This window comes from Astatotilapia calliptera, chromosome 7 (genome assembly GCF_900246225.1).
Source record: "Astatotilapia calliptera chromosome 7, fAstCal1.2, whole genome shotgun sequence".
Classification (NCBI taxonomy): domain Eukaryota; kingdom Metazoa; phylum Chordata; class Actinopteri; order Cichliformes; family Cichlidae; genus Astatotilapia; species Astatotilapia calliptera.
The window spans coordinates 2,903,416-2,928,536 of record NC_039308.1 but is presented as its reverse complement, the minus strand read 5'-3'; the positions used below and the strand labels follow the sequence as shown (position 1 = coordinate 2,928,536).

At 42.7% G+C, this 25,121-nt stretch overlaps 1 protein-coding gene and 1 long non-coding RNA gene across 2 annotated transcripts; both read left to right on the top strand.

Annotated features, from left to right (window-relative positions):
- Positions 1 to 355: 355 nt before the first annotated feature.
- LOC113025092 (solute carrier family 13 member 1-like) lies at positions 356 to 20,601 on the top strand. The gene is made up of 16 exons (XM_026172495.1): positions 356 to 442; positions 3,323 to 3,491; positions 5,620 to 5,748; positions 7,119 to 7,255; positions 7,362 to 7,528; positions 7,661 to 7,700; positions 7,807 to 7,888; positions 8,017 to 8,174; positions 8,342 to 8,461; positions 9,439 to 9,537; positions 13,824 to 13,925; positions 14,100 to 14,191; positions 14,684 to 14,778; positions 16,860 to 17,021; positions 19,329 to 19,466; positions 19,608 to 20,601. The coding sequence occupies exons 2-16, from the start codon at positions 3,372 to 3,374 to the stop codon at positions 19,740 to 19,742; spliced, it is 1,776 nt and encodes a 591-aa protein (XP_026028280.1). The 5' UTR covers positions 356 to 442; positions 3,323 to 3,371; the 3' UTR covers positions 19,743 to 20,601.
- Positions 20,602 to 23,937: 3,336 nt separating this feature from the next.
- On the top strand, positions 23,938 to 24,319 carry LOC113027403 (uncharacterized). The gene is made up of 2 exons (XR_003273045.1): positions 23,938 to 24,106; positions 24,186 to 24,319. It is a non-coding gene; the product is annotated as an uncharacterized LOC113027403 (long non-coding RNA).
- The last annotated feature ends 802 nt before the right edge of the window (positions 24,320 to 25,121 follow it).

Genomic DNA, 25,121 nt, shown 5'->3' with positions numbered 1-25,121 from the left:
ATACAATAGTTTTAATAAGCAGTTTCTTCCCCACAAATATTCAGATGTTGTGAGCTAAACAGCTGCAACATGTTTAGGGTGGTGAACTCGAGTATGCGCTCTGATTTGAGGCTTTTTGAGGGGGAACTCGTGTAGCATCTCTGTAGACAGACCCACACGGACTACAGTAGGCGGCCAATGTGAACCCCAGTACTGGTTCATAAAAAACAATGGGTGATGTCATGATGTCCATCTTTCATAAACAGTCTGTGGTTTCAGTGTTAATGTTCAACAGGTTCAGGTGACTGTGGAGTGATTTAAAGTGGTGCTCGGGATTTTATTTGAGTGAGACCATCAAGACCATCAAGATTACGGTCAGCCAGGAGCAGAGGCTTCACTTCCCCATTTCCTTCACTACATCAAAACAGCACCTTTCAATCCTGAGGTGGCCAAGCTGCTAGAGGTGAGAAAACAGCACTCTTAAACTCACACACTACCAGTTAAAAGTTGGGACACACCTTCTCATTTAATGGTTTTTCTTTATTTTCATGACTATTTACATTGTAGATTCTCAATGAAGGCATCAAAACTATGAATGAGCACATATGGAATTGTGTAGTAAACAAAATATGTGAAATAACTCAAAACATGTTTAATATTTTAGATTCTTCCAAATAGCCGCCCTTTGCTTTGATTACTGCTTTGTGCCCTCTTGGCATTTTTTCGATGAGCTTCATGAGGTGGTCGCCTGAAATAGTTTTCCAACAGTCTCGAAGAAGTTCCAAGAGATGCTGCGCACTTGTTGGACCTTTCACTCTACGGTCCATCTCATCCCAAGCCTCTCAATTGAGTTTAGGTCAGGTGACTGTGGAGGCCAGGCCATCTGGCGTAGCACTCCATCACTCTCCTTCTTGGTCAAATAGCCCTGACACAGCATGGAGGTGTGTTTGGGCTCATTGTCCTGTAGATGTAGAGATGTGTCTGCTACTGGAACTCTGTGTGGCGTTTATCTGGGCTCTAATCTGAGGTGTTGTTAACTTGCTATTTCTGAGACTGGGAACTTGGATGAATTTATTCTCAGCAGCAGAGGTGACTCTTGGTCTTCCTTTACTGGGGCGGTCCTCATGGGAGCCAGTCTCATCGTAACGCTTGATGGTTTATGCCATGAATTCTAACAGTTGTCAAATAGAGCTGTCAGCTGTGTACCAACCTGACTTCTGCACAACACAACTGATGGTCCCAACCACATTAAGAAGGCAAGAAATTCCACAGATGAACCCTGACTGGCCCACCTGTGAAGTGAAACCACTTCAGGTGACGACATCATGAAGCTCATTGAGAGAAGTCCAAGGGTTTGCAGCACTGTCAACAAAGCAAAGGGTGGAATCTAAAGTATAAAACATACTTACAGTTATTTATAATTTTTTTCTTTGCTATATGATTCCATATATCTTGCTTCATATATTTGAAGTATGCATCTACAGTGACGTCATTGTGGTTACACGAGCTCCGCGGACTTCATTCTGTGCTCCAACAGACTCGACAACATCTTGTCCTCTAAAGAGGTTAAAAATAAATACGCAAACTCATTAAGGAAACAAAGATAACCCTTCCTGCTACAGGTGAACTGCTGTATATGTTTAACAGCTCCACTGATTTGGAGAATTCTGTTTCCTGGACAGATTTATCACACAGGTTCATGTGCTTGGTACTCAAAGATGACTTCATTCAATTTCTAAATAAATTAATGAATAGTTAAAGCAAGCTGGCTGCATATGACCACAGTGCATGTCTTACAGTATGTTTTCATTATTCCAATTATTTGGACAAGATCTCCAACACCACTGGCTGAAATGCAACACAAACTATGATAAAGCTGTGTTTTATGGATGACAGCAGACACTCAGTGCTGTATCTCTTTCCTGACCTCCAACATTTATACTAACAGCAATTTCAACCAGAATTGTTATATTTGGAGTAGAGTCAAGTGCTTTTATAATATACCACACCTCAGATTTTTATTTTACCCGTATTCCTCCTGTTCTGATGAGGCTTCAGTGAACAGCAGGCCAAACAACTTAACTCAAGGTTCATTCTTTGAGTTAGGTGGCTTTTTTAATGGTTGAATGATTCATAGGTCAGTGTTTAGTCTGTCATAGGTCAGTGTGGCTTAATAAGCAAAGCAAACATTCCTCTGAAAATAGTGAGGTACAAGGACTGGACTGAGTGAAACAGCAGCCACTGTCCAAAGAAAAGCTTTGAAATGTAAAGGTGGGGAACTGTATCTCAGCTCTGGCTCATTGAAAGCAAAATAGAAAGAAATGAGGGTGACTCAAGAGTTTTGCACAAAAATCTCTTAATGACATTAAAGTCTAACTTATAAAGTGAAGTGGTTTGTGTGCTGTCAGCACATTCCATCTGGAAAGTTGGGTTTTTTTTATATTTTCCTGAATTTTGTTTAGTTATTAGTTGTGGGTCAAAAGAAACAGACATAAACTCAGCTAAACTTTAATGGATCTCTGAGGTTTTCAAGATAACAAGTTAAAAGATAGCAGAAGTTGTTGGAATTCTCACACTTATAGCCAGACACAAGACAAATATACTACCGTCAGCAGGTGCCATGTCATGCTGATGCATGTTCTTTGGAGTATAGATTAAGACTCAACTTTACACAATGAGCTAGTAAGTTTCGTGACTTAGGCATATACTCACATATCATGCATACTTTTGGTGCCTGCTTTTAAATTGTTGCTGAATATTCAACATTAATTATATAACAGTCTTTATTCTTTCTTAAAATATAATGAGGACTGGAAATGATGCAAGTCGACATTCTAGCAAATAAATATTGTGTCTAAATATTTCACACCAGGATCAAATAGATAAATCCTTAAAAATCAGGGTAAATGAAAGAGTTTTCCCTATGAACTGAAGGAGGAAAACCTTAGAGCTCACCAAACCGTGTACACATACAATATCATATCGCACGCTGGAAGCAACTTTTTAGGTCTGTGTATGTATATTTGCTATGCGCATTTTAGTAAAAATTATTCTCAGTAAGTATCTTTACATGCTTTATATTTTGTTTTTTATGTCAGAGAAACTACTGACATTGACCCTTTCAAGCACCACGCTTGAAATAAATGAAAAGCCTTGTCACATTAACATCTGACCTTTGTCTTAGTGGAGAGATAACCAACAGTTACTAATGAGCTTTTGTATCTTGCTCAAGAAAACTGATATGGAAATGTAAAATGAAGCTTCCAGTAGTTTGATGACTTCCCCAAACCGGTTTCCAGCTTGTCATTCTCAGTCAATCATTACCCTCTCTAACATATCACAGCCAAATAACTGCGGGGTCACAGCAGGATCCTGCAGGAGAGACGAAATCGATGGGAGACAGGAGGATGCTGACGAAGCTGAGCGAAGCACTGTGGAACTATCACAGCCTTCTCCTGATCATCCTCACGCCGCTGCTGCTGCTCCCTCTTCCTCTGGTCATCGGAACAAAGGTGCGTGCACAAATATGACGGGAACTGTATCCGCTCCATAATAGTTTCATTTAACTGAAATTGCACTGATCAGTGTTTTTAAGCAGCTCCTATCATTATTTGCATATTGTGAAATATGTTGCCACTGCTAGTTTTAATTGTATAGCACGTAAACTTTATGATATGATCTCAGTAGGTTGTAGCTATTGTAGAGTTTTTGTGATGATCTGAACAGTCTCTGTGCTTTATTAAGTTTACGTTCGCTCTTTATTTGCTTTCCTATCAGCCAGTCATGGATTTGTACTTACGGTATACACTTTTTTCAACTCTAAGCACTACGAGATCTTTTACACTTTTTCCCGTCACTATAAATACGGCTAACAGACCTTTGTGCATAGTGCCAGCTGACCCTTGATCCTTTTCTAATAATGGCCATAAATAAAAGTTTATATACTTTCATAAAATGAAAACACATAAAATGATACTTCAAGGTCATTTTTTACAATTTAGGTTTAAAAAATAACAGGATTGCAAATTAGAAGAAAGTAGAAAGCAAGTAAAAGGTGTTTGTTTCTACCAGCTTTTCTTGTGAAAGGCAACCTTGAGCTAATTATATTAGTACATGGGAATCTAAACTTTATTTCAGTCTAAATTTGAATTTAGACTACAGTACTGATCAAATGTTTAAGACCCCTTTAAAAATGGCAAAATATCATATTCTGCATTGGCGGATCTTAACAAAGTTCCAAGTAGAGCTTCTGTCGTGTAGCGCTGTGTGGCAGTCAGGATGACGACCCAAACACAGGCCTCAAACAAAAGCTTAAACTCAGCGAACACCATGAGACTGGAAAGTGTGCGCGTCATGGATGATGTCAGCGTGCACACTGTGTCTGAGGACGAGTGAACGCAGGCAAAGCTACTGGTCTAGACGGGATTCCCGGCTGTGTCCTCAAATCAACCGCGGCTCAGCTGGCTGGAGTGTTTACACACATCTTCAACCTTTCCCTCTCTCTGTCTGTAGTCCCAGCCTGCTTCAAAACGGCCACCATCGTCTCTGTACCCAAACCCTCCACCATCTCTTCCTTCCTCTTCCTTAAACGGCTGGCGACCGGTATCTCTGACCCCCATCATGAGCAAACGCTTTGAAAGGCTGGTCGGGGACTTCATCTGCTCTGTACTGCCCGACTCACTGGAACCGCTACATACCGCCACAACAGGCCCACTGATGATGCCACAGCCCTGACACTACATACTGCCCTCTCGCACCCGGAGAAGAGAGACACGTCAGAGAGAATGCTGTTTGTAGATTACAGCTCAGCATTCAATAGTCAGTACACACAAACTAAACAGTGAAGAAGGCGCAGCAGCGCTTCTTCTTTTTCAGGAGACTGAAGATATTCGGCAAGAGCTCCTGCATCCTCGGGGCCTTCTACCGCTGTGCCTTTGAGAGCATCCTCACTGGACGCATCACCACGTGGTATGGCAACAGCACCGCTTACAACCACAAAGCTCACCAAAGAGTGGTGCGGTGTGCTGAAAGGATAATTGGAGATGAGCTTCCCTCCCCCAGGACGTGTAGAAGAAGCGGTGCCTGAGGAAAGATTGATACACCATTAGCATTGCCTTTCCTCAGTTACTGCTTAGGCTAAATCATTTTGATGTGTGAGGGCATGCAGTAATGGAAAATGAAAACTTCCCTCAAATGTGTTTTACAAAAAGTAACGATCCTGTTTTTGAAAATGCAACGAGTATAAAATACTGTGAAATTTATCCATAAAAATATTAAATTTAAAAAAACTGAATAAACAAAACTGGTTCTTTCTGGATAATTTCAGTACAGATCCAGTTTTCTTGGGGGTTTTTTGGAATTTGTATTATTTGTTTAAAAAAAGGCGCAGCATTGAAATGATCTGCAAAAGCAAAGATACATACATGCAGAAGTATAACAATAAGAATTAAGCTACATTTAGACAATGCTTCAACAACCCAAATAATTACCTGAAGGTGTTTTGAAGTGGTTGCTGAGTGACTCTAGTTTACCGTCTCTAACTTCTGCACGTGTGTGTGTGTGTGTGTGTGTGTGTGTGTGTGTGTGTGTGTGTGTGTGTGTGTGTGTGTGTGTAATCATCTTAATGTGTTTTCCCTGTAGGAGGCAGAATGTGGCTTTGTGATGATGCTGATGGCGATATACTGGGTGACGGAGGTGATTCCACTGTCCATGACGGCCATGCTCCCCGCCATTCTCTTCCCCCTCTTTGGCATCATGTCGTCCTCCAATGTGAGTCCTTCTGTTAGCAATCACAGTTACACAGGACAAAGTGTTGATGCGTTGAGAGTTGTTATTCTTTATGAATGCACAGCAGCAGGTGTGTTGCTCTGGTTCTGGTTCTGCCTACAATAATAATAACATGAGTAATAACTTTAAAGGTCTAACCAGAAACATGCAGATGGCTTTTCATTTTGAAGCAAGATACAAATACACATAAGCTGTAGTAAATGTGGTGTGAGAGATTTAGCTGCTCTCTTTGCCAAGAGTGTGTTTGTCAAACAGGTACTCCGCCATGCCATTCTGGGGAGCGCCCATGCCCACCTGAAGTTTTCAGCATATTCCTGCTTCTTTTCCAATTTGCTTGTCCCTCGTGTGATCTTAAAAATCTAGGAGTTTTACTCTGAACCCCTCTCAAATGACTGAACTCCTCACCCTATCTCTAAGGGAGATGCCAACCACTCTTTGGAGAAAGTTAATTTTGCCGTTTGTATCCACAGTCTTCTTTGTTTGGTCACTATCCAGAACTTGTGACCATAGGTAGCTTGTGTACTCACCTCTCTCCTTAATACGAATGACCAGTACAGCATCTGCATCACTACAGACAGTCCCTCAATCTCTCACTCCCCTCTCGCCCCACTCATTAACAAGACCCTGTGATAGTTAAACTCTTCCACCTGGGGCAGCAAGTCACCCCTAATCCAGAGTGAGCACGCCACCCTTTCTGGATTCTCATTTCTGCCACTTGGCTGCAAACTGGTCCAGTGCTCCAGTGTGAGCTGGAGGCCACCAACTGATGAAGCCAGCAGAGCCACGTCATCTTCGGTCTGCCAATCCCAGTTCTCCATCCAGTGTTCCAAGGTATGTCAACCAAGAGAGCTCTACAACATCTGAAGCTTTTAGGAACACAGAGTGAATCTCATCCACCCCAGAAGCCTCTAAAACAAGCCAGTGTGTCTCAGCCTCATGCACTATGTCAGGCTCCTTCATCACCAGAGAGGTCATGTTCCATGTCCCCATACCCAACCTCGAAAGCCAACGATCAGACTGCAAGGGTCTCCACCCCTTACTGATGCCTGACACACATTGCAAGTGACCAGCATGGCACCTCCTGCGTCTTATGGGCCTACAGCAGAGCAGGCCTTGTTCTTATTTGCAAATAAATGTTTTTATTCTTGGACACTTGGACTCTTCTTTATGCTCATCCAATTATTATCTTTTTAAAGTTGTATTTTTAATTGGTTTATCTGTTACTTGTTAACTCCCTGTATAACATATTCATTGGCCACAAACTCAAATTTGAAAATGGGCTTAAATTTTTACTCCTCTTCCTCAATTACTCTATAGCAGCTCTCTGTTCTAAAATCCCTTTTCTCCTCTAGGTGGCAAAGGAGTATTTTAATAACTTCCACTTCCTGCTTGTGGGTGTTGTCTGCCTTGCCACGTCCATCGAGAAGTGGGGCCTCCACCGCAGAGTCGCCCTGAGGCTCGTCACCTTGGTGGGGGTCAACCCTGCTTGGTGAGCATCTTCGTTCTCTGCTGTTGGATTCAAATTTTGTATTTCTTCGAGATTTAAGTGTGAAGGCTCCATTGTTGCTTTTTGAACACACCACTGTCTCCTTCAGGTTGTTGCTTGGCTTCATGTCCGGCTGTGCCTTCCTCTCAATGTGGGTCCAAAACACATCAGCTGTTACCATGGTGATGCCCATCGTAGATGCTGTTCTCCAACAGATTCTAAAGGCGAATGAAGAGGGATACTCTGGTGAAGACAACCCTACCCTGGAGCTGGACGGTACCTGCACAAACAGTATACTTTACTTTATAAAAGCACAAAATATAATTAAAAGTGTGAGATAGCTGTGTGTCTTTGAGCTTACAGTAGGATGGAACTTGTGGCCCTGACCATAATCTGTCATTTTTCCAGAAATCAACAACTGTACTGCAAAAAATAAAGAAGCTCTGAGGTATGTAAAGCATGGGGATTCACTGCTGCCCTCTGGGTTCAGGGTGTTCTAAGTTTTTGTTTCTGATGTGCTTGAAGAGCAGTTGAATCCCTTATTCCTCTCTCAGTGACAGCACAGAGCCAGATGTCCCCACAGAAACCTTCACTTCTGTTCAAATACCAGCAGAGTCGCAGCCTGCAGCAGACGAGGTGCAAAAAAGCACCAAACAAACACAGAATAAAATCATTCTTTGATATTTTTCCAGTGCTCATACATGTTCTGCTACTTCCGCTATTTCTGCTTCTCTGTCTTGATTTCTCCGCATTTTGTCTTACAGGCTGCAGAGAACGTACCCACGGCCTCCTGCAGGCGTCGGCAGGGCCGGATGCTATGCAAAGCCATGTGCATCGGCATCGCCTACTCCTCCAGCATTGGTGGCATCACCACGCTGCCGGGAACCTCTGCTAACCTCATATTCTCTGAGTACCTCAACCAGTGAGTGTCTCACATCAGGTGTATGTTAATGAGACATATTGGCAGTGGTGGGATTAATGTTGCCTTCAGTGTTCGGTTAATTCAGTCTGCTGCACAGCTAGAATGAAATAATGATTGAAAGACTCCTTTAAAAATAATGTTTTTGAATCCACTGTCTTTACATTCAGCGTTTACCCAGACTGCAACAGCATCAACTTTGCCAACTGGCTCCTGTTGTGCCTGCCCATCAGTGTTATCATGCTGCTGCTGACATGGTTCTGGCTGTACTGGCTCTTCATTGGCTCAGAGTGAGTGTCAGCATACCATCTGCAGAGCCAATCACCTGCTATCAGTGCTATTCTACTCTGACTACTCTTTATGCACACTCCATTTGTTATTCTGTTTTATCAGTTTCATCATCCTATTCTGATTTCTTTGCATTAATCAATTAGTGGAAGCATCATCACATGTGTTATATATGTGTTTTATTATTGTGAAGATTTATTATAGTTCAAAGCTCTGATGATGAATCAGTTGTTGGCATCTTTAACAGAAATGTCTGACTAACTTTAAACTTAAACTTAAGCAGAAGTTTCCGGCAGCTTTTCAGAGAAAACTAAAGAACATATACATGCTATTTGAGAGTTTGTATTATGTTTTGCTACCGCATTTACAATAGGTTAAAGGTACGATTTTTATTTTTAAAGTCCAATCCTCACCAAATAGAAGAATGCCAAAGCATCTTCCAAAAATCTGCAGTATTCCCAGAAAAAGTGTCTTATATGCATCTCCATTTATATTTGGTAGTATGACTTCAGGACATAACAGAGCAGGCATCACTAACAACAGGAAGAACTCAGGGAGGGGCAGCCATCAACTGTGACTGGTTAGGAAGTGAGGATAAAAGAGAGGAGAAGGCTAAACTGGAGAACATAGACAACTACAGTCCTCAGTGCATGATGGGAAGTATGGGCATAGTTGGCAGCATAACTAAAGATTGGTTCATGGTCACCTGATCTAGATCTAACTAGAGATTTAACAAAAATGACATTTTTAAGCCTCTCTTTAAGTAGACACAGTCTCTGTCTCCAGAATCCAAGAAGATCCAGGAAAACAAATCACTCCTGCATACAAAGTGTTTCTCTTACTCCAGATTATTTTAGTGCAAAGATGGAATTTTATCATCAGTTTGACTTAAATAGTAAAATTTGCAAGATTAAAATGAAATTTCTCTCTCTCGCTCACACACTCACACACACACACACACACACACTGTCTCATGCAGCTTCAAGTTCCTGTGGCAGTGTCGGGGAGAGCAGTCTGACAGAGAGAGGGCGGTGAAAAAGGTGCTGGAAGATGAGTACAAGAAGCTGGGAGCCATTAGGTGATCTCTCATTCGTTTATTTACGCACTCGTTTATTCATCAAAGTAATCAGTTTGATCATTTATTCATTCATGCGTGGTCATTTATGCAGTGTTGGTGATACAGGATGTTGGTTAGGGATTTACACTGGGTCTTAATGCATGCTCAATCATCCAGCTAAGAAATCCCAGAATCTGGACGTAGCGTTTTCAGTGTCATCCAAGGGACTTCTTCAGTTTCAGTTGACTGCAGGTTTCCCCAACCTTATAAATAGTTCTGCATAATGATCAAAACTGGCACCACGGCCTGACAGTGGACTGTGATGTCAGCTTCATGACCATTAATATGCAAATTGTTTGACCATTGATCAATGGCCACAAGGACTGAGGAGCTCATTCATATATATATATATATATATATATATATATATATATATATATATATATATATATATATATATATATATATATATAAATGTGATATATATATATATATATATATAAATGTGATATATATATATATATATATAAATGTGATATATATATATATATCACATTTATATATATATATATATATATATATATATATATATTTATATATATATATATATATATATTTATATATATATATTTATATATATATATATATATATATATAAAAAAACACCCAGCACGCCCCTGCGGGCGGTTTATCCTTCAAGCTCGGGTCCTCTACCAGAGGCCTGGGAGCTTGAGGGTCCTGCGCAGTATCTTAGCTGTTCCCAGGACTGCGCTCTTCTGGACAGAGATCTCCGATGTTATTCCCGGGATCTGCTGGAGCCACTCGCCTATCTTGGGAGTCACCGCACCTAGTGCTCCGATTACCACGGGGACCACCGTTACCTTCACCCTCCACATCCTCTCGAGCTCTTCTCTGAGCCCTTGGTATTTCTCCAGCTTCTCGTGTTCCTTCTTCCTGATATTGCTGTCATTGGGAACCGCTACATCGATCACTACGGCCGTCTTCTTCTGTTTGTCTACCACCACTATGTCCGGTTGGTTAGCCACCACCATTTTGTCCGTCTGTATCTGGAAGTCCCACAGGATCTTAGCTCGGTCATTCTCCACCACCCTTGGGGGCATCTCCCATTTTGACCTCGGGACTTCTAGGTTATACTCGGCACAGATGTTCCTGTACACTATGCCGGCCACTTGGTTATGGCGTTCCATGTATGCCTTGCCTGCTAGCATCTTGCACCCTGCTGTTATGTGCTGGATAGTCTCTGGGGCATCTTTACACAGCCTGCACCTGGGGTCTTGCCTGGTGTGATAGACCCCAGCCTCTATGGATCTTGTACTCAGAGCTTGTTCTTGTGCTGCCATGATTAGTGCCTCTGTGCTGTCTTTCAGTCCAGCTTTGTCCAGCCACTGGTAGGATTTCTGGATATCAGCCACCTCCTCTATCTGCCGGTGGTACATACCGTGCAGGGGCCTGTCCTTCCATGATGGTTCCTCGTCTCCCTCCTCTTTCTTGGGTTTCTGCTGCCTGAGGTATTCACTGAGCACTCGGTCAGTTGGGGCCATCTTCCCAATGTATTCTTGGATGTTCGTTGTCTCATCCTGGACTGTGGTGCTGACACTCACCAGTCCCCGGCCCCCTTCCTTCCGCTTAGCGTACAGCCTCAGGGTGCTGGACTTGGGGTGAAACCCTCCATGCATGGTCAGGAGCTTCCTTGTCTTTATGTCAGTGGCTTCTATCTCCTCCTTTGGCCAGCTTATTACCCCAGCAGGGTACCTGATCACGGGCAGGGCGTATGTGTTGATGGCCCGGATCTTGTTCTTACCATTCAGCTGACTCCTCAGGACTTGCCTGACCCTCTGCAGGTACTTGGTGGTTGCAGCCTTTCTAGCGGCCTCTTCATGGTTCCCATTTGCCTGCGGGATCCCCAGGTACTTGTAACTGTCCTCTATGTCTGCAATGTTGCCTTCTGGTAGTTCAATCCCCTCAGTTCTGACTACCTTCCCTCTCTTTGTTACCATCCGACTACACTTCTCCAGTCCGAACGACATTCCAATGTCATTGCTGTATAGCCTGGTAGTGTGGATCAGTGAATCGATGTCTCGTTCACTCTTGGCATACAGCTTGATGTCATCCATGTACAGGAGGTGGCTGACAACTGCTCCGTTCCGTAATCGGTATCCGTAGCCAGTCTTGTTAATGATCTCACTGAGGGGGTTCAGGCCTATGCAGAACAGCAGTGGGGACAGAGCATCTCCTTGGTAGATCCCGCACTTGATGGTAACTTGTGCTATGGGCTTGGAGTTGGCCTCTAGTGTTGTACGCCACATCCCCATTGAGTTCCTGATGAAGGCTCTTAGGGTCCCATTGATCTTGTACAATTCTAGGCATTCCAGTATCCAGCTGTGGGGCATTGAGTCATAGGCCTTCTTGTAATCAATCCAGGCAGTGCACAGGTTGGTCAGTCTGGTCTTGCAGTCTCGGCTGATTGTTCTGTCTACCAGTAGCTGGTGTTTTGCACCTCTGGTATTCTTGCCAATTCCTTTCTGTGTCCCGCTCATGTATTGACCCATGTGCCTGTTCATCTTAGCCGATATGATGCCTGACAGGAGCTTCCATGTAGTACTGAGGCAGGTTATTGGTCGGTAGTTGTAGGGGACCGGTCCCTTCTTGGGGTCCTTGGGGATCAGGACCGTCCGGCCTTCAGTTAGCCATTCCGGGTGTCTTTCGTTAACTAGCAGCTGGTTCATTTGTGCTGCCAGACGCTCGTGGAGTGCAGTCAGCTTCTTCAGCCAGTAGGCATGAACCATGTCGAGCCCTGGTGCTGTCCAACTCTTCATACTGGAGACCCTTTCTTGGATATCTGCCACTGTGATGGTTACTGGACCCTGTTCAGGGAGGTCGCTGTGGTCTGCCCTCAGATCCTCTAGCCACTGAGCATTGCCGTTATGGGTTGCATCCTTCTCCCATATGCTCTTCCAGTATTGCTCCGTCTCCAGCCTTGGTGGTGCTGTTCTCTTATTGTTCCCTTGCCACTGAGAGTACACCTTTGCTGGTTCTGTGGAGAACAGCTGGTTTATTCTCCTGCCTTCTATCTCTCTGGTGTACCTCCTCAAGCGGCTGGCCAAGGCTGTGAGTCTTTGCTTGGCAGTTTCCAAGGCCTCAGGTATGGACAGCTTGCTGTATTTCTTAGGCACCTTATTTGTCGCACCTTGCTGCAACTCCGTTAGTTGGCTAACCTCCCTCCGTGCTACTTTGATCTTGCCCTCTAGCCTCCTTCTCCATGGAGGGTACTGCCCCTTGTGGCTGTTCAACTTGTAGCCAAGCATCTCACTGATCACTGCTGCCGTGTTGTAGATCAGCTTGTTAGTGTCGGTAATCGTGGTTGTAGGTATTGCCCGTAGTGCTGCATTAACATCATCTAGCAGACCTTCTGAGGGTACTTCACGTAATCTTGGTAACCGGCTACGGGGGATCCAGGTTTCAAGCTTGGCCATGATCCTATTTTTCAGGTCAGTTCCTCTCGCACTCAACGAGCCTTCTCCTATCGCACTTGGGGCTATGTACCCAATCTCGGGTGGGGGTGATGATATCTCCCCCCTGACCTGGCGTCCTGACTCCTCCTTGCCGTAGCATTTGTGTTGTACCTCGTCAATCTCTAGCTGTGAGAGCAGTCCCTTCTTTCGAATGTTGGAACACTGAGCTACTAGCTGTTTCGCCGTCATTGTGGATGTTGGGTATCGAAGAATCCATAGGTCCCTCATCCTATTCATGTAGCCCCTTCCGCCGGGGTTACTTGCGTAGTAGCATTCCAACAACGCCCTGTTTTCGTCCCTTGCCCACCGATGCCTTCTTGTTCCAGTAGCCCACTTTTCGTCAGGGTGCCCTGGTTCCTCAACACCTGACGCGGACCTTGTTGATCCGGGCGACGTCCGAGCCGGCATGCCTTCATATTTATCTGTCTCGCTCATGTCTGCGGTAGGCTTGCTTAGCATAGGGGGTCTAGCCTTAGGACCCTTACTGGATACAGACGCACTATATATATATATATATATATATATATATATAAATGTGATATATATATATATATATATATATATATAAATGTGATATATATATATATATCACATTTAAAGAGCCATATTTTTATTCATGTATTTATTTAACTATCCACAGCGTTTTACAGTACCTTAGATGGTTAGTTGTCATGCCAATGCTGTCATTCATTTTACTTGTTGATCAGTTATTGACAGAAAGACATTCCTATGATAATTTATGCATTCACACATTCATTCGTTCCCTCTCTCCAGTTCTCAGGAGATCTTCACCGGGGTGGTTTTTGTGGTGATGGTTTTGTTGTGGTTGACCAGATCTCCAGGTTTTGTACCCGGCTGGGGTTCCCTCTTCCCTCAGTGAGTCACAACCTTCTTTTATTGCCTTGGAAATTATTCAAAATTATTCCCACAAACAATACGATACAAATGATACAATGACAAAGACGAGATTCTTTGGGAAACATGCATTTTTATGATTTTTCACAGCAGCAATGAACCATGACCCAGCTGATCCCTTTTTCTGTTTTTCAGTAAATCCAACTACATCACAGATGCCACTGTGGCTCTGGTGCTGGGCGTCCTCCTCTTCTTTGTACCTGCTCACGGACCCTCCAGAAAATATGGTGTGAAATATGTATGAAATGTGGCTTGTTGTTTAGTCGGATGTTGAAGGCTAACACAAGTACTCTCAACATTTTTGTTTATGAAGGGCAACCAATCAGTTACAGTTGAAACCTTGTTTCAGGCAAACTTTAAACCAAGGGGCTACACCACAGACCACTGTGAGATAAATAAGAATTATTAACTGAGTCATGCAAAACTGCTCCAAGAATAAGGAGCAGGAATTAGCATAATGGGTCAGGATTAAATACTGTAGATTTACTCAGGTTGGTTTTTCTTAATTCTTCTTAATGCAGTTTTCCTACACCACATTAATCTCACTTATTTGGTTATTGCGCCCTATGCATATCAAGCTTTTACATAAAAGAGATATAAAAACTTGAGGCTGCAAAGAAATGTGTGAATACCAACAATCAGTAAAGTTTTAACAATCATTTAACACGTCTGTTTTTCAGCATCAGTCCCAGTAAATATGTTTTTTTCTCTCAATTCAGAGGCGATGATCTCTTGGAAAGAGTTTCAGGCCTCCATGCCGTGGCAAGTTGCCCTGCTGGTTGGTGGAGGCTTTGCCCTCGCTAAAGGTGCAGAGGTATGCTGAAATACAAATCACAATACATCCAGAACAGTTTCCTCGTACAGACCAAGAAGAAATTTGATGCAAACATTGTAAAGTTTTCACAGCTAACACAGAAAAATCTCAGGTCCAGACAAAAATCAGCACTCTGGTGTAGATCATTGGGAATGACAGGAATTTTCACTACTTCGTTACTAGGGATGGGTATCATTTAGGTTTTATCCAATACCAGTACCAAACCAGTACTTTTGAAACGGTGCCAGTGCTTAAACGGTGCTCGAATCGGTTCTTAAAGAATCAAGAACACAAACTTTGTCCTAAAATCTGTCATGTTTAGCTGTTTTTTGTAAAAAGATAACAATGTTAGCCTTTTCTGCAGCTATAGGGATATATGGTATCACTCTTGGCTGGAAGCAGTGCTTAAACAATGGAAAAAACACAAACTTTGTCCAAAAACCTCTCATGTTCAGCTGTTTCCCTCTTTTTCTTTGGTCATTTTAGCCTTTTTGGCCAGGGTGAAGGGAGTATCTGCCATCAAACAAGAGGACAGCCGCATGTAGCTACGACGGTGTTTGCTAGTTTACCTTACATGCATTAATGTAATCACGTGGTTAGCCTACTCAACGTAAATTACACATGAACAACATTAAGCTACTCACGCAGAGAAGAACAGCTGCTGCTGCATCATCATCCTCATCATTTCTGCTACACTGGCAGGGCTAGGGGCCAGGACTCTCCTCTTCGGGTTCATGTTGCTAACTCCGGGTAAGATAACAGGCACCACACCCGCAGTAGATGTGCTCGTTGTGAGGTCTCGCAGCAAGCTATCAAATACGGTGCATTTCTCGGCTTTTAAAAAAAACGCTATGCGTCACCAGGTGTTTCATCGGATTCAAGGTGTTACCTCCTTTGACAGTATCACAGTATCAGCTTAAAGCACTTGTTGCTGCTGAGTTTGCATCTTTTGCTGTGAAGTACAGCCAGACTTTGACCGCTTCACTTTGGGCATTTTTAATCTGTAGCTCTGCTCTAAAAGAACGTACGTACCTGGGCCCGCCTACTATCCTCGGAAAGGTAAAATGATTGGCTAGAATCCAAAGTGTATGACATCTCAGTAAAAAAAAGAAAAGCACAGAAATGTGCGCTGCTCTTCGGTCTGGTTACTACCGTTTATGTCAGAACACCGGTACCCATCCCTATTCATTACTCAGTCTCAGCTGACTGCAGGTTTCCAACCTTATGACCAGTACATTTGTACGATAACTGAAACTAGCACCACTGAATGAACAATAAGCTGGGAGGTCAGTTCCTTGACCATTAATATGCAAATTGTCATGACCATCGATCAACAACCATTGATCAAAGATCACTGATCGTTGCCCATGAGTACCATTCACAGAGAGTTAGGGAACGGCTGCAATCACAAAGATGTGCCCTTAGGCCCCCTCCTCAATTCAGAGATGGTCTTTTCCCTTTCACCTAAATGGTCTCCTTGACTCCCCACTTAAACCAGCGTTCCTCCCTGAGTGACGAAATGTTTCTCCCACTGAAAACACCACGTCCAGGTGAACAGAATCAACCTTCTGAAATTTATTGGCTATGGTTTGTCTAAAATTGAAATCATTAACTAATGAACAAATGGTTTCACTGTCAGACCAGCACGTCCTCATCGCATCTGGTCAAGTGTCCACAAACGTCATGTCAAATCTTCAAAATGGGCCTTCAGAAACCAGTGGTTGATGTAATGGTACCGGGGCACCCCCAGTGTTAAAACATGGGGAAGCAGAGGTGTAAATTGTTGTAAGTGTAGTGTGATGAATGAGCGTCTGACAGCCGAGAGCTGCAGCCGTTTATAATAAAGTTGACTCTAAAGAGCAACCTCTGGACCCGCCGTGTCTCAATCACACCACAGGTACCTATGTCCATCTTTTATAGTGTCTACACCAACATGATGTATAGAAAAGGTGAGCCAAAGAAACTAGTCTCTTCAGAAGTTGAAAGAACTGACCTGTCCCTTAGTTTAACAAAAAGAACTGTTAGATACATTAAAGCTGGTATAAAATCTGCTTAACGTGTGTGTTTGTTTGTGTGTGCAGGAGTCAGGTCTCTCTTTGTGGGTGGCCAGGCTGATGACACCTCTGGGCGACCTCCCGGTCTTAGCAACAGTCACAATTGCCTGTCTCATTGTCACCACGCTAACAGAAGTGACCAGCAACGCCGCCACCATCACCATCTTCCTCCCCATTCTCTCTCCTCTGGTTAGTTCAGTGTTTTATATTGTACAGATCTGCGGAAAATTTGATTCTCTCAGTCTACTAGAGTAGCTTTGCATGATTCACAGTTGAAAATAATCTTCGTTTATCTTACACTGAGGAGTCCCTCAGTTTACGGTCCCTCCCTTTAACCCTAATTTCTTTGACTGTAGCTAACCAACAAACCACTAAGGGATAAGCAGTTGCCATCCTACAGACCCGTTGACCGAAGCTTTGCTTGTCTTGAATATGAGCGTCCACTAAACCAGCTCATCGCTTGACACCAACTTCATTTTTTTCTAAATCAATTTCTTCAAGGACAAACTTTTCACACAATTTTTTGCGTAGTTTCTTGCAAATTTCTAAGTGTTAATTACCTGATATGTGCGACTGTGGACATACTCTGCTAACCACGTTTGACACAATGAGCTGCCCGCTCTCTCTCGTCTGTAAATGCCAGCCTCTGGTTCCAAAAAGCCAACATACAGTGGCTTGCAAAAGTATTCGGCCCCCTTGAACTTTCCCACATTTTGTCACATTACAGCCACAAACATGAATCAATGTTATTGGAATTCCAGGTGAAAGACCAACACAAAGTGGTGCACACGTGAGAAGTGGAACGAAAATCATACGATTCCAAACATTTTTTACAAATAAATAACTGCAAAGTGGGGTGTGTGTAATTATTCAGCCCCTGAGTCGATACTTTGTAGAACCAGCTTTTGCTGCAATTACAGCTGCCAGTCTTTTAGGGTCTGTCTCTACCAGCTTTGCACATCTACAGACTGAAATCTTTGCCCATTCTTCTTTGTAAAACAGCTCCAGCTCAGTCAGATTAGATGGACAGCGTTTGTGAACAGCAGTTTTCAGATCTTGCCACAGATTCTCGATTGGATTTAGATCTGGACTTTGACTGGGCCATTCTAACACATGGATATGTTTTGTTTTAAACCACTCCATCGTTGCCCTGGCTTTATGTTTAGGGTCGTTGTCCTGCTGGAAGGTGAACCTCCACCCCAGTCTCAAGTTTTTTGCAGACTCCAAGAGGTTTTCTTCCAAGATTGCCCTGTATTTGGCTCCATCCATCTTCCCATCAACTCTGACCAGCTTCCCTGTCCCTGCTGAAGAGAAGCCCCCCCAGAGCATGATGCTGCCACCACCATATTTGACAGTGGGGATGGTGTGTTCAGAGTCATGTGCAGTGTTAGTTTTCCACACATAGCGTTTTGCATTTTAGCCAAAAAGTTCCATGTTGGTCTCATCTGACCAGAGCACCTTCTTCCACATGTTTGCTGTGTCCCCCACATGGCTTGTGGAAAACTGCAAACGGGACTAGAGCAGGTTGATAAGACCAAAAATATTTATCATGATATACATTTGAAAATTTGCGATAACGATATAATTCAAACTAAAAAAAATATTTCGCAACTCCACAACTTTATTAGTGCAAAAAACAAACAAACAAACAAACAAACATCAATGCATTTTCACTTAAACAAGCAGCTGTTTTTATGTGCATGCAAATTCTTTGCTGACAGTTTAACCAAAAGGCGTTTCCAGTGGAAACTGGCCGACATATCCTCAGCATAACCATGTATAATATCCACTAAACTTAAAAAGAGGTTATACACACACAATATGGTAATATTATGTTGAAGCACAGTACGTATCACTCCGCGAGGCTCCGCCTACGATAGCCGCAATGCTCCGACAATCCATCAAGCGGTGCGGCTTCGTAGCTTAGCAAAGTCGTACTAAAACATTTGACAGATTTTCGAGCGCCGCAGCTGGAATTGCAGCAAAAGCTGGTTCTACAAAGTATTGACTCTGGGGGCTGAATAATTACGCACACCCCACTTTGCAGTTATTTATTTGTAAAAAATGTTTGGAATCATGTATGATTTTCGTTCCACTTCTCACGTGTGCACCACTTTGTGTTGGTCTTTCACCTGGAATTCCAATAACATTGATTCATGTTTGTGGCTGTAATGTGACAAAATGTGGGAAAGTTCAAGGGGGCCGAATACTTTTGCAAGCCACTGTAGCCAACACTGAATTCCCAAATAAAAGGGTGATGTCAGGTTGGCTATTTCCATCTTTAACATACAGTCTTTTTTGTCTGACCTGCCACAAAACAAGTGGTTTATTTCCAGCTAGTCAGCATCAATGACACTACTGTGTACGGAACACTAGAGACTGTTATTTCACTAATTTATGAAATTAGTGAAATTATTATCAAATGGACTGGTTCTTATATAGTGCTTTTCTACTCTGAGCACTCAAAGCGCTTTATGAAGATTGTTCTCGCTTCAGGCCGAGGCCATACACGTCAACCCGTTGTACATCCTGATCCCTGCCACCCTGTGCACATCCTTCTCCTTCCTCCTGCCAGTGTCCAACCCGCCCAATGCTGTGGTGTATGCCTATGGACACATCACTATCATGGATATGGTGAGTTCTTTGATAAGAAAAGAGAAGCAGACACTAGAAATAACTCTTTCACTAAATGTATGCTGGCCATAATTCACAAGAAACATCTGTATAACATTCATCCTTGACTGCAAGCCTCGTGTCTGATCATGTCTGCTGCAGGTGAAGGCGGGGCTTGGTGTCAACACGATCGGAGTCCTCTCCCTCCTGCTGGCCATGGCAACTTGGGGAATTCCTCTGTTTTCGCTGGATACATACCCTGAGTGGGCACCGACCTTCAACTCCACGACACCTTGATGAGCGGACCCTGGAACTTAGTTTTCAGTGGTCAGAATCCTTATAGAGACTCCAAGGAGATTCTTGCTAGAGTGATGTTAGACAGGCTATAAACTAAAGTTAAAAGCTGTTAAAAATAAAATAAAATATTAATATTTATGTTTGTTTAGTTTAAAAGATCTATCTCTTTAGTTTGAGTTCATGGGCCAGGAGCTGCAAAGTGAAGTCGGGTTTTTCTGGAAGGTAAACGTCATCCTGGAGTGTAATTAATGCAGTTTTGTAAGATGCCACCAGATTCTCACAGTTATTCATCAGGTGTCATTTTGCATTAGTATGAAACGTGCAGGAAGTTGGAGGGTTGCTGTCAGAATCAGTCAGTTTGTTAAAAAGCACATCATCGTTCGTTTCCTTCAAGACCTTCATTTTCTGTGCTTTCTTGTGTTTTTTTTTATTTCACTTACACTTATTGTTAGACTCTGATAAGGATTTTGTTAGGGTTTAAATACGCCACTCCACAACAGTAAACCTGCACACTGGAAAATTTGTGTAGCGACCCTGTTTCACTAATGCCATAACCCATAAGAAGGGAGAAAAGGTTGCTGCCACTCGGCATGCATCTATGCAATACGCTGATTAGTTCATATGTTTTCACTTTTAGCTGTTAACTGGGGCTCTGTTGTTCTTCCCTTTTCTATAGATTTCTAATCAGGGTTCAATTCTATGCGTCCTTCTTAAATCCTGTCTCTGGCAAAAGCTGGGATACCACACTGGAAGTAGCACATTTTTGACTGGCTCAGGGATTTGTGTAAACCCAACAGGAGAAGTTTGGATATGTGTGTGTTTTGTTTTTTAAAGTTTTCAATAAACTGTGTTTCTCTGACTTCTAGTTTGATTTTCCTGTGAGATTCTGAGTGAACTGGTTTTGGTTGACCTTCGTATGGAAACGCACAGCTAGGAAAAAGTCTCGTGCCCTTCCTCTGCTTGTAAAAGTCAGCTACTCTGGGATAACACAATATCTCCTCCACCAACACATATGAAAGGTTAATCAAATGTGTGTTTCTCCAAGATAGAGCTTAATAACGTCAAGGTTTGGCGCTGTGGTGGGCAGGATGAGGACCCAAACTCATGGACACAGAAGGATGAACTCAAAGACGCAGCTTTTATTGTGCTGTAGCAAAAACAAGAGACAAACAAAACCTAAACAGGAAACTAGAACACTGGTAAACACGGCGCTGGGGGTCAGTGAGTTACAGGCCATCGCACACAGCACATGGAGTGATACAACATAACTAAGGTCAAAGGAGAACGCGGGGCTTAAATACACAAGGGAGTAACGAGGGAAAGGGAAACAGGAGGGAAACACAGCTGGGGGCTAATCAGACATAATGAGACAAGGGGAAGCGAAATTAGATACACTGGAACACAGCACAAGGACTATCAAAATAAAACAGGAGACATGAGACATTCACAAAGACAGACTTTACACCTAGACATGGAGACATGACTGACTGGGGAGACAGAGGGAACATGGAGACAAGAGTGACTAGACGTGGAACACGGGGAAGGCAAAGTGACAGAAACCTAGGAACTAAGAATATAACACAAGCAGAAAACAAAGAGAACCAAATAACAATAATTAACCAATGAACACAAAACACTGAGTCACAGACTCAGTAGCGTGACACATAAAGGAATTATGAAATAATTCAAAGTTCATTAAAGCTTTGAAATAACAGTAATGTTCTTATTTTTACCATCAACACATCACTTCAGCTTAAAGAGACGTCTGTAATCTCAGATAACGAAGGTTGCACACACATAAAAAAATGACTACCAAAGAGAGCAGCTGTGTTGGTGGTTCCAGCTGATGCTTGAGCAGGACCCACTGAATTCAGTTCACTTCAGGTACTGTACCAAATCACAACAACAGTCTCAGGGTGCTTTACATTATAAGGTAAAGACCCTATAATGATAGCTTCATACTTTAATCCGCTGTTTATCCATTAGGGGGTAGACAGTTTCCCCATTAAGAGTTTCTCAGTGTCGGAGATGGACGTGGTGATGCTGTCTCCTAACACTGGTAATCCAGGTAATGTCAATGAAGCTTGCTACATATTTAACACATGTTAACAGGTGTTAACGATGGCCTGTAACTCACTGACCCCCAGCGCTGTGTTTACCAGTGTTCTAGTTTCCTGTTTAGGTTTTGTTTGCCTTTAATGCATTTAACATTATGAAATGTGTATTTTAACATAAACTATGATCAAACTCAAACAACCTTCTGCTCACATCCAAACTTTTGATTAATCAGGCCCCATCTTATCTGAAAGACCTCACAGTGCAGTATCACCTCAGAGCACTTTGCTGACTGCTTCAGCTTTCAGTTTGCATTCAGGAGGCAGAGACCCTCTCCACTTTCAGGATTACGCTTAACTTAACTTAACTTTCCATTTTGATAAAGCTTCCCATCAAGACTTTTGTAGGGTTTTGTTCTTCCTCACACTGGAAATCCACACATAAGCAGTGCATTCAAAAATGACCCTAAGGAGACGGGCTGCTCAGTTACATTCTGAACACTTGAAAATGTTAAATCTAATCCACAGTCAGGGACCTTTTTCCTCAACAAGAAATGTCAGACAGCGTCCATCTGATCCAGTAGTGCTAACACTGTGGATCCACCACTATCATTAGTCTGGAAGCTGCAGACCTGCTGTAAATGTGGGTCAGCATTAACAACCAGGAACTCAAAGTGCAGCTTTCTCCCAGTGTGTCAATGCTTTTTACTTAATGGCTGCCAAATACACATTAGATTTAGAGGCTATGCCACTACATGGCATATGATTTACTCAGGCAATAACAAAAGATTGGAATAATTTTATAATCATTTCCAAAATAATTTAATTCAAGTAATTGAAAAATAATAGTTCTGTATATATTAAACCCTCTTAAGCCCAAGAACGCCTCTGGCCTCAGAGGCATGTGCCCACTTTTCAAGTGTGTCCACGCAGCAACTTCTACAACCTTCATATCTGTTGTTTTTTGTCTTGTTCTGCTCCCCCCAAGTGGCCAAACCCAGGTACTTACACTGAGAGCTCATTTCCAAATGACTGGTCACAGGTGGTGAAGAAGACAGCTGAGTGACATGTTGGACATTCTGGCATCATTGTATCATTTGAACGCGACAGCATTACAAGATGATTCATTTCAGGTTGTTTTGTTTATTTTGCTTTTGTTATTTTTCGCCTTTTTTGAAAGATATTCTGCCGGTTTGGAAGCCGGTATTGTGCCAGAAACTGATAAGTGGTTTTGGGTATTTGCCAAAAAGTGAAAGATTTTATTTGAATTTTAAGATGAAATAAGATTAAGATTAGATAAATGACTAGTTGGCCTTTAAAATGTGAAACATCTGTCAAACGTGTCTCTCATGAATGATATCAAGTCATCTTCTTCAGCCACAAACAACATTCCTGTCACAAGGTAGAAGCTGCAATCAGTTTTTTGGTAGTGACTTTCATATATCCCATTTTTATCCACTTAAAAAGATTATTGGCATTAAAATTGTTTTTAAGAGAGATTTAGCCAAGAGGGCAGGAGAAATGGAACAAAAATAACATAATAGTTCTATAAAATGTTTACGTGACCAAAAGGGTTTGGATTGGTTATAATTTAGGTAAAATATTAAAAATATTAGAGAGACATGTCTTTATTTAACCCCTTTGTAAATCCTGTTGACTACAGTCTATTTACCAATTCCACATAAAAGAAAACACATATAAACATCAGAAATCACTTTTTGGCACAGCGACAACTTATTACCCCAGGAGGTGGATTTGAAGTATCTTAGGGTCTTGTTCACAAGTGAGCTCAGAGTGGAGGGTGAGACTGGCAGACGATTCCTGACTGAAGATGGAAACAAAAAAAATCTGTTTGTTTTTTTATCTTCTGTGACATCTGAAGTTGTTAAAAACAGACAGCTGTCTTTGTTCAAGGAGCATGAGTCTGCAACCCAAAAACAAGAAGGATGCGCGTAATTACGCACATGGCAAAGTAAATTCATTAACATCTGATGCGACGTGTTCGTCTGTGGCACGCGCCAAAAATGATACGCAAAGATTTCGCGTTTATGGAAAGGACCTCATACAGTCCGCCCTCATCTTAAACTGTCATGGTCCCCGTGCCTGCTCGGCTGGCCCTGTGTGGCTACATGTTATGTTTTGTCTTTTCTCTCTCTCCTCTCTCTCTGCTCGCTGCCTGGGCGGAGCTCATTGTGAGCTCCCGGCCTCCACCACCTGTAGGCAATCACCTGTGGCTCCTCACCTTGTTTGCTCCCGCTACTTAAGGCAGTGACTGAGAGCACCTCGCCGCTGGACTATTGAATAACGCTCGTCAGTGCTACTTTAGCCTCAGCCAGTTTTGAGCTCTGTCCGTGAAAGTTCCGTGCTAACCCTTGTTCTCTGTATGCAGATTTCTCGTGTTTGGTTTGAAGACTCTGGACGCTTTTCCCGACCCCGCTCTGCACCCCTGGGAACCCTGGCCCCCTTCTCCTTCACCTGTATATAGTGCACCTGGAGTGTGTAAATAAACCTGTTTTTCTGAGATTTCAGTCTGCGCCGAGTCCTCCCTGCTCCTCCGTGACATAAACCTTGGCTTCTCCTTCATTTATCTAAGTTAACTCCATGTTCCTGAAACAAACACGCGGGAAACCTGCACGAACAATGTGTTCTTAAACGACCACACTCCCTCACTGCTGCTGCTCAAATTTAAACTCGTTTGTGCTGCCAGTCAGTTCTGCCTGCGTGTTTTTATAAACAAAACAATAGATGAACAGGTTGTTTGCAGCCCACCTACAGACATTTACACTTCCGTGCGCGCATTTTTGCGGCTTTTAACAGCAAAACGAAAACTGCGCCCCTACAACTAAAACACCGCTGCTCTTCTGCACGGTCATTGCGTCCGTGGAGATAGCGTGAACTTGTTTTGCAAGTATATGATTCTTCTTTATTGTACCTCCATTAGAATCAATCCAGTCTCTGCTGGACACTTATTATACCTTCACAAAGCAGTGATGTCATATTTCTTATAAATCCTGCTGCCTTGTTGGCCACATCTCTGTCAGGAAAGACATTTTGATGTCGCTAAGACTTTTTAGCTAAATAAATAAAGAATATGCAAAACTGCCCAAAACTGAATGCTGCTTCTTCTTTGTATCAGGTATGTTGTTTGTGGCTCAAAATGACTTTACATCATTCATGAGAGGCAGGTTTGACATTTGTCTGACAAATAATACGCCAACAAGCCGTTTACAACACTTTAAATACGGGCAATCATTTTTTGGCCGACGATCACGGGGTGATAAAAAATACCCCACACCAAATATGCGCACAGTTTTTTGTTGTTTTT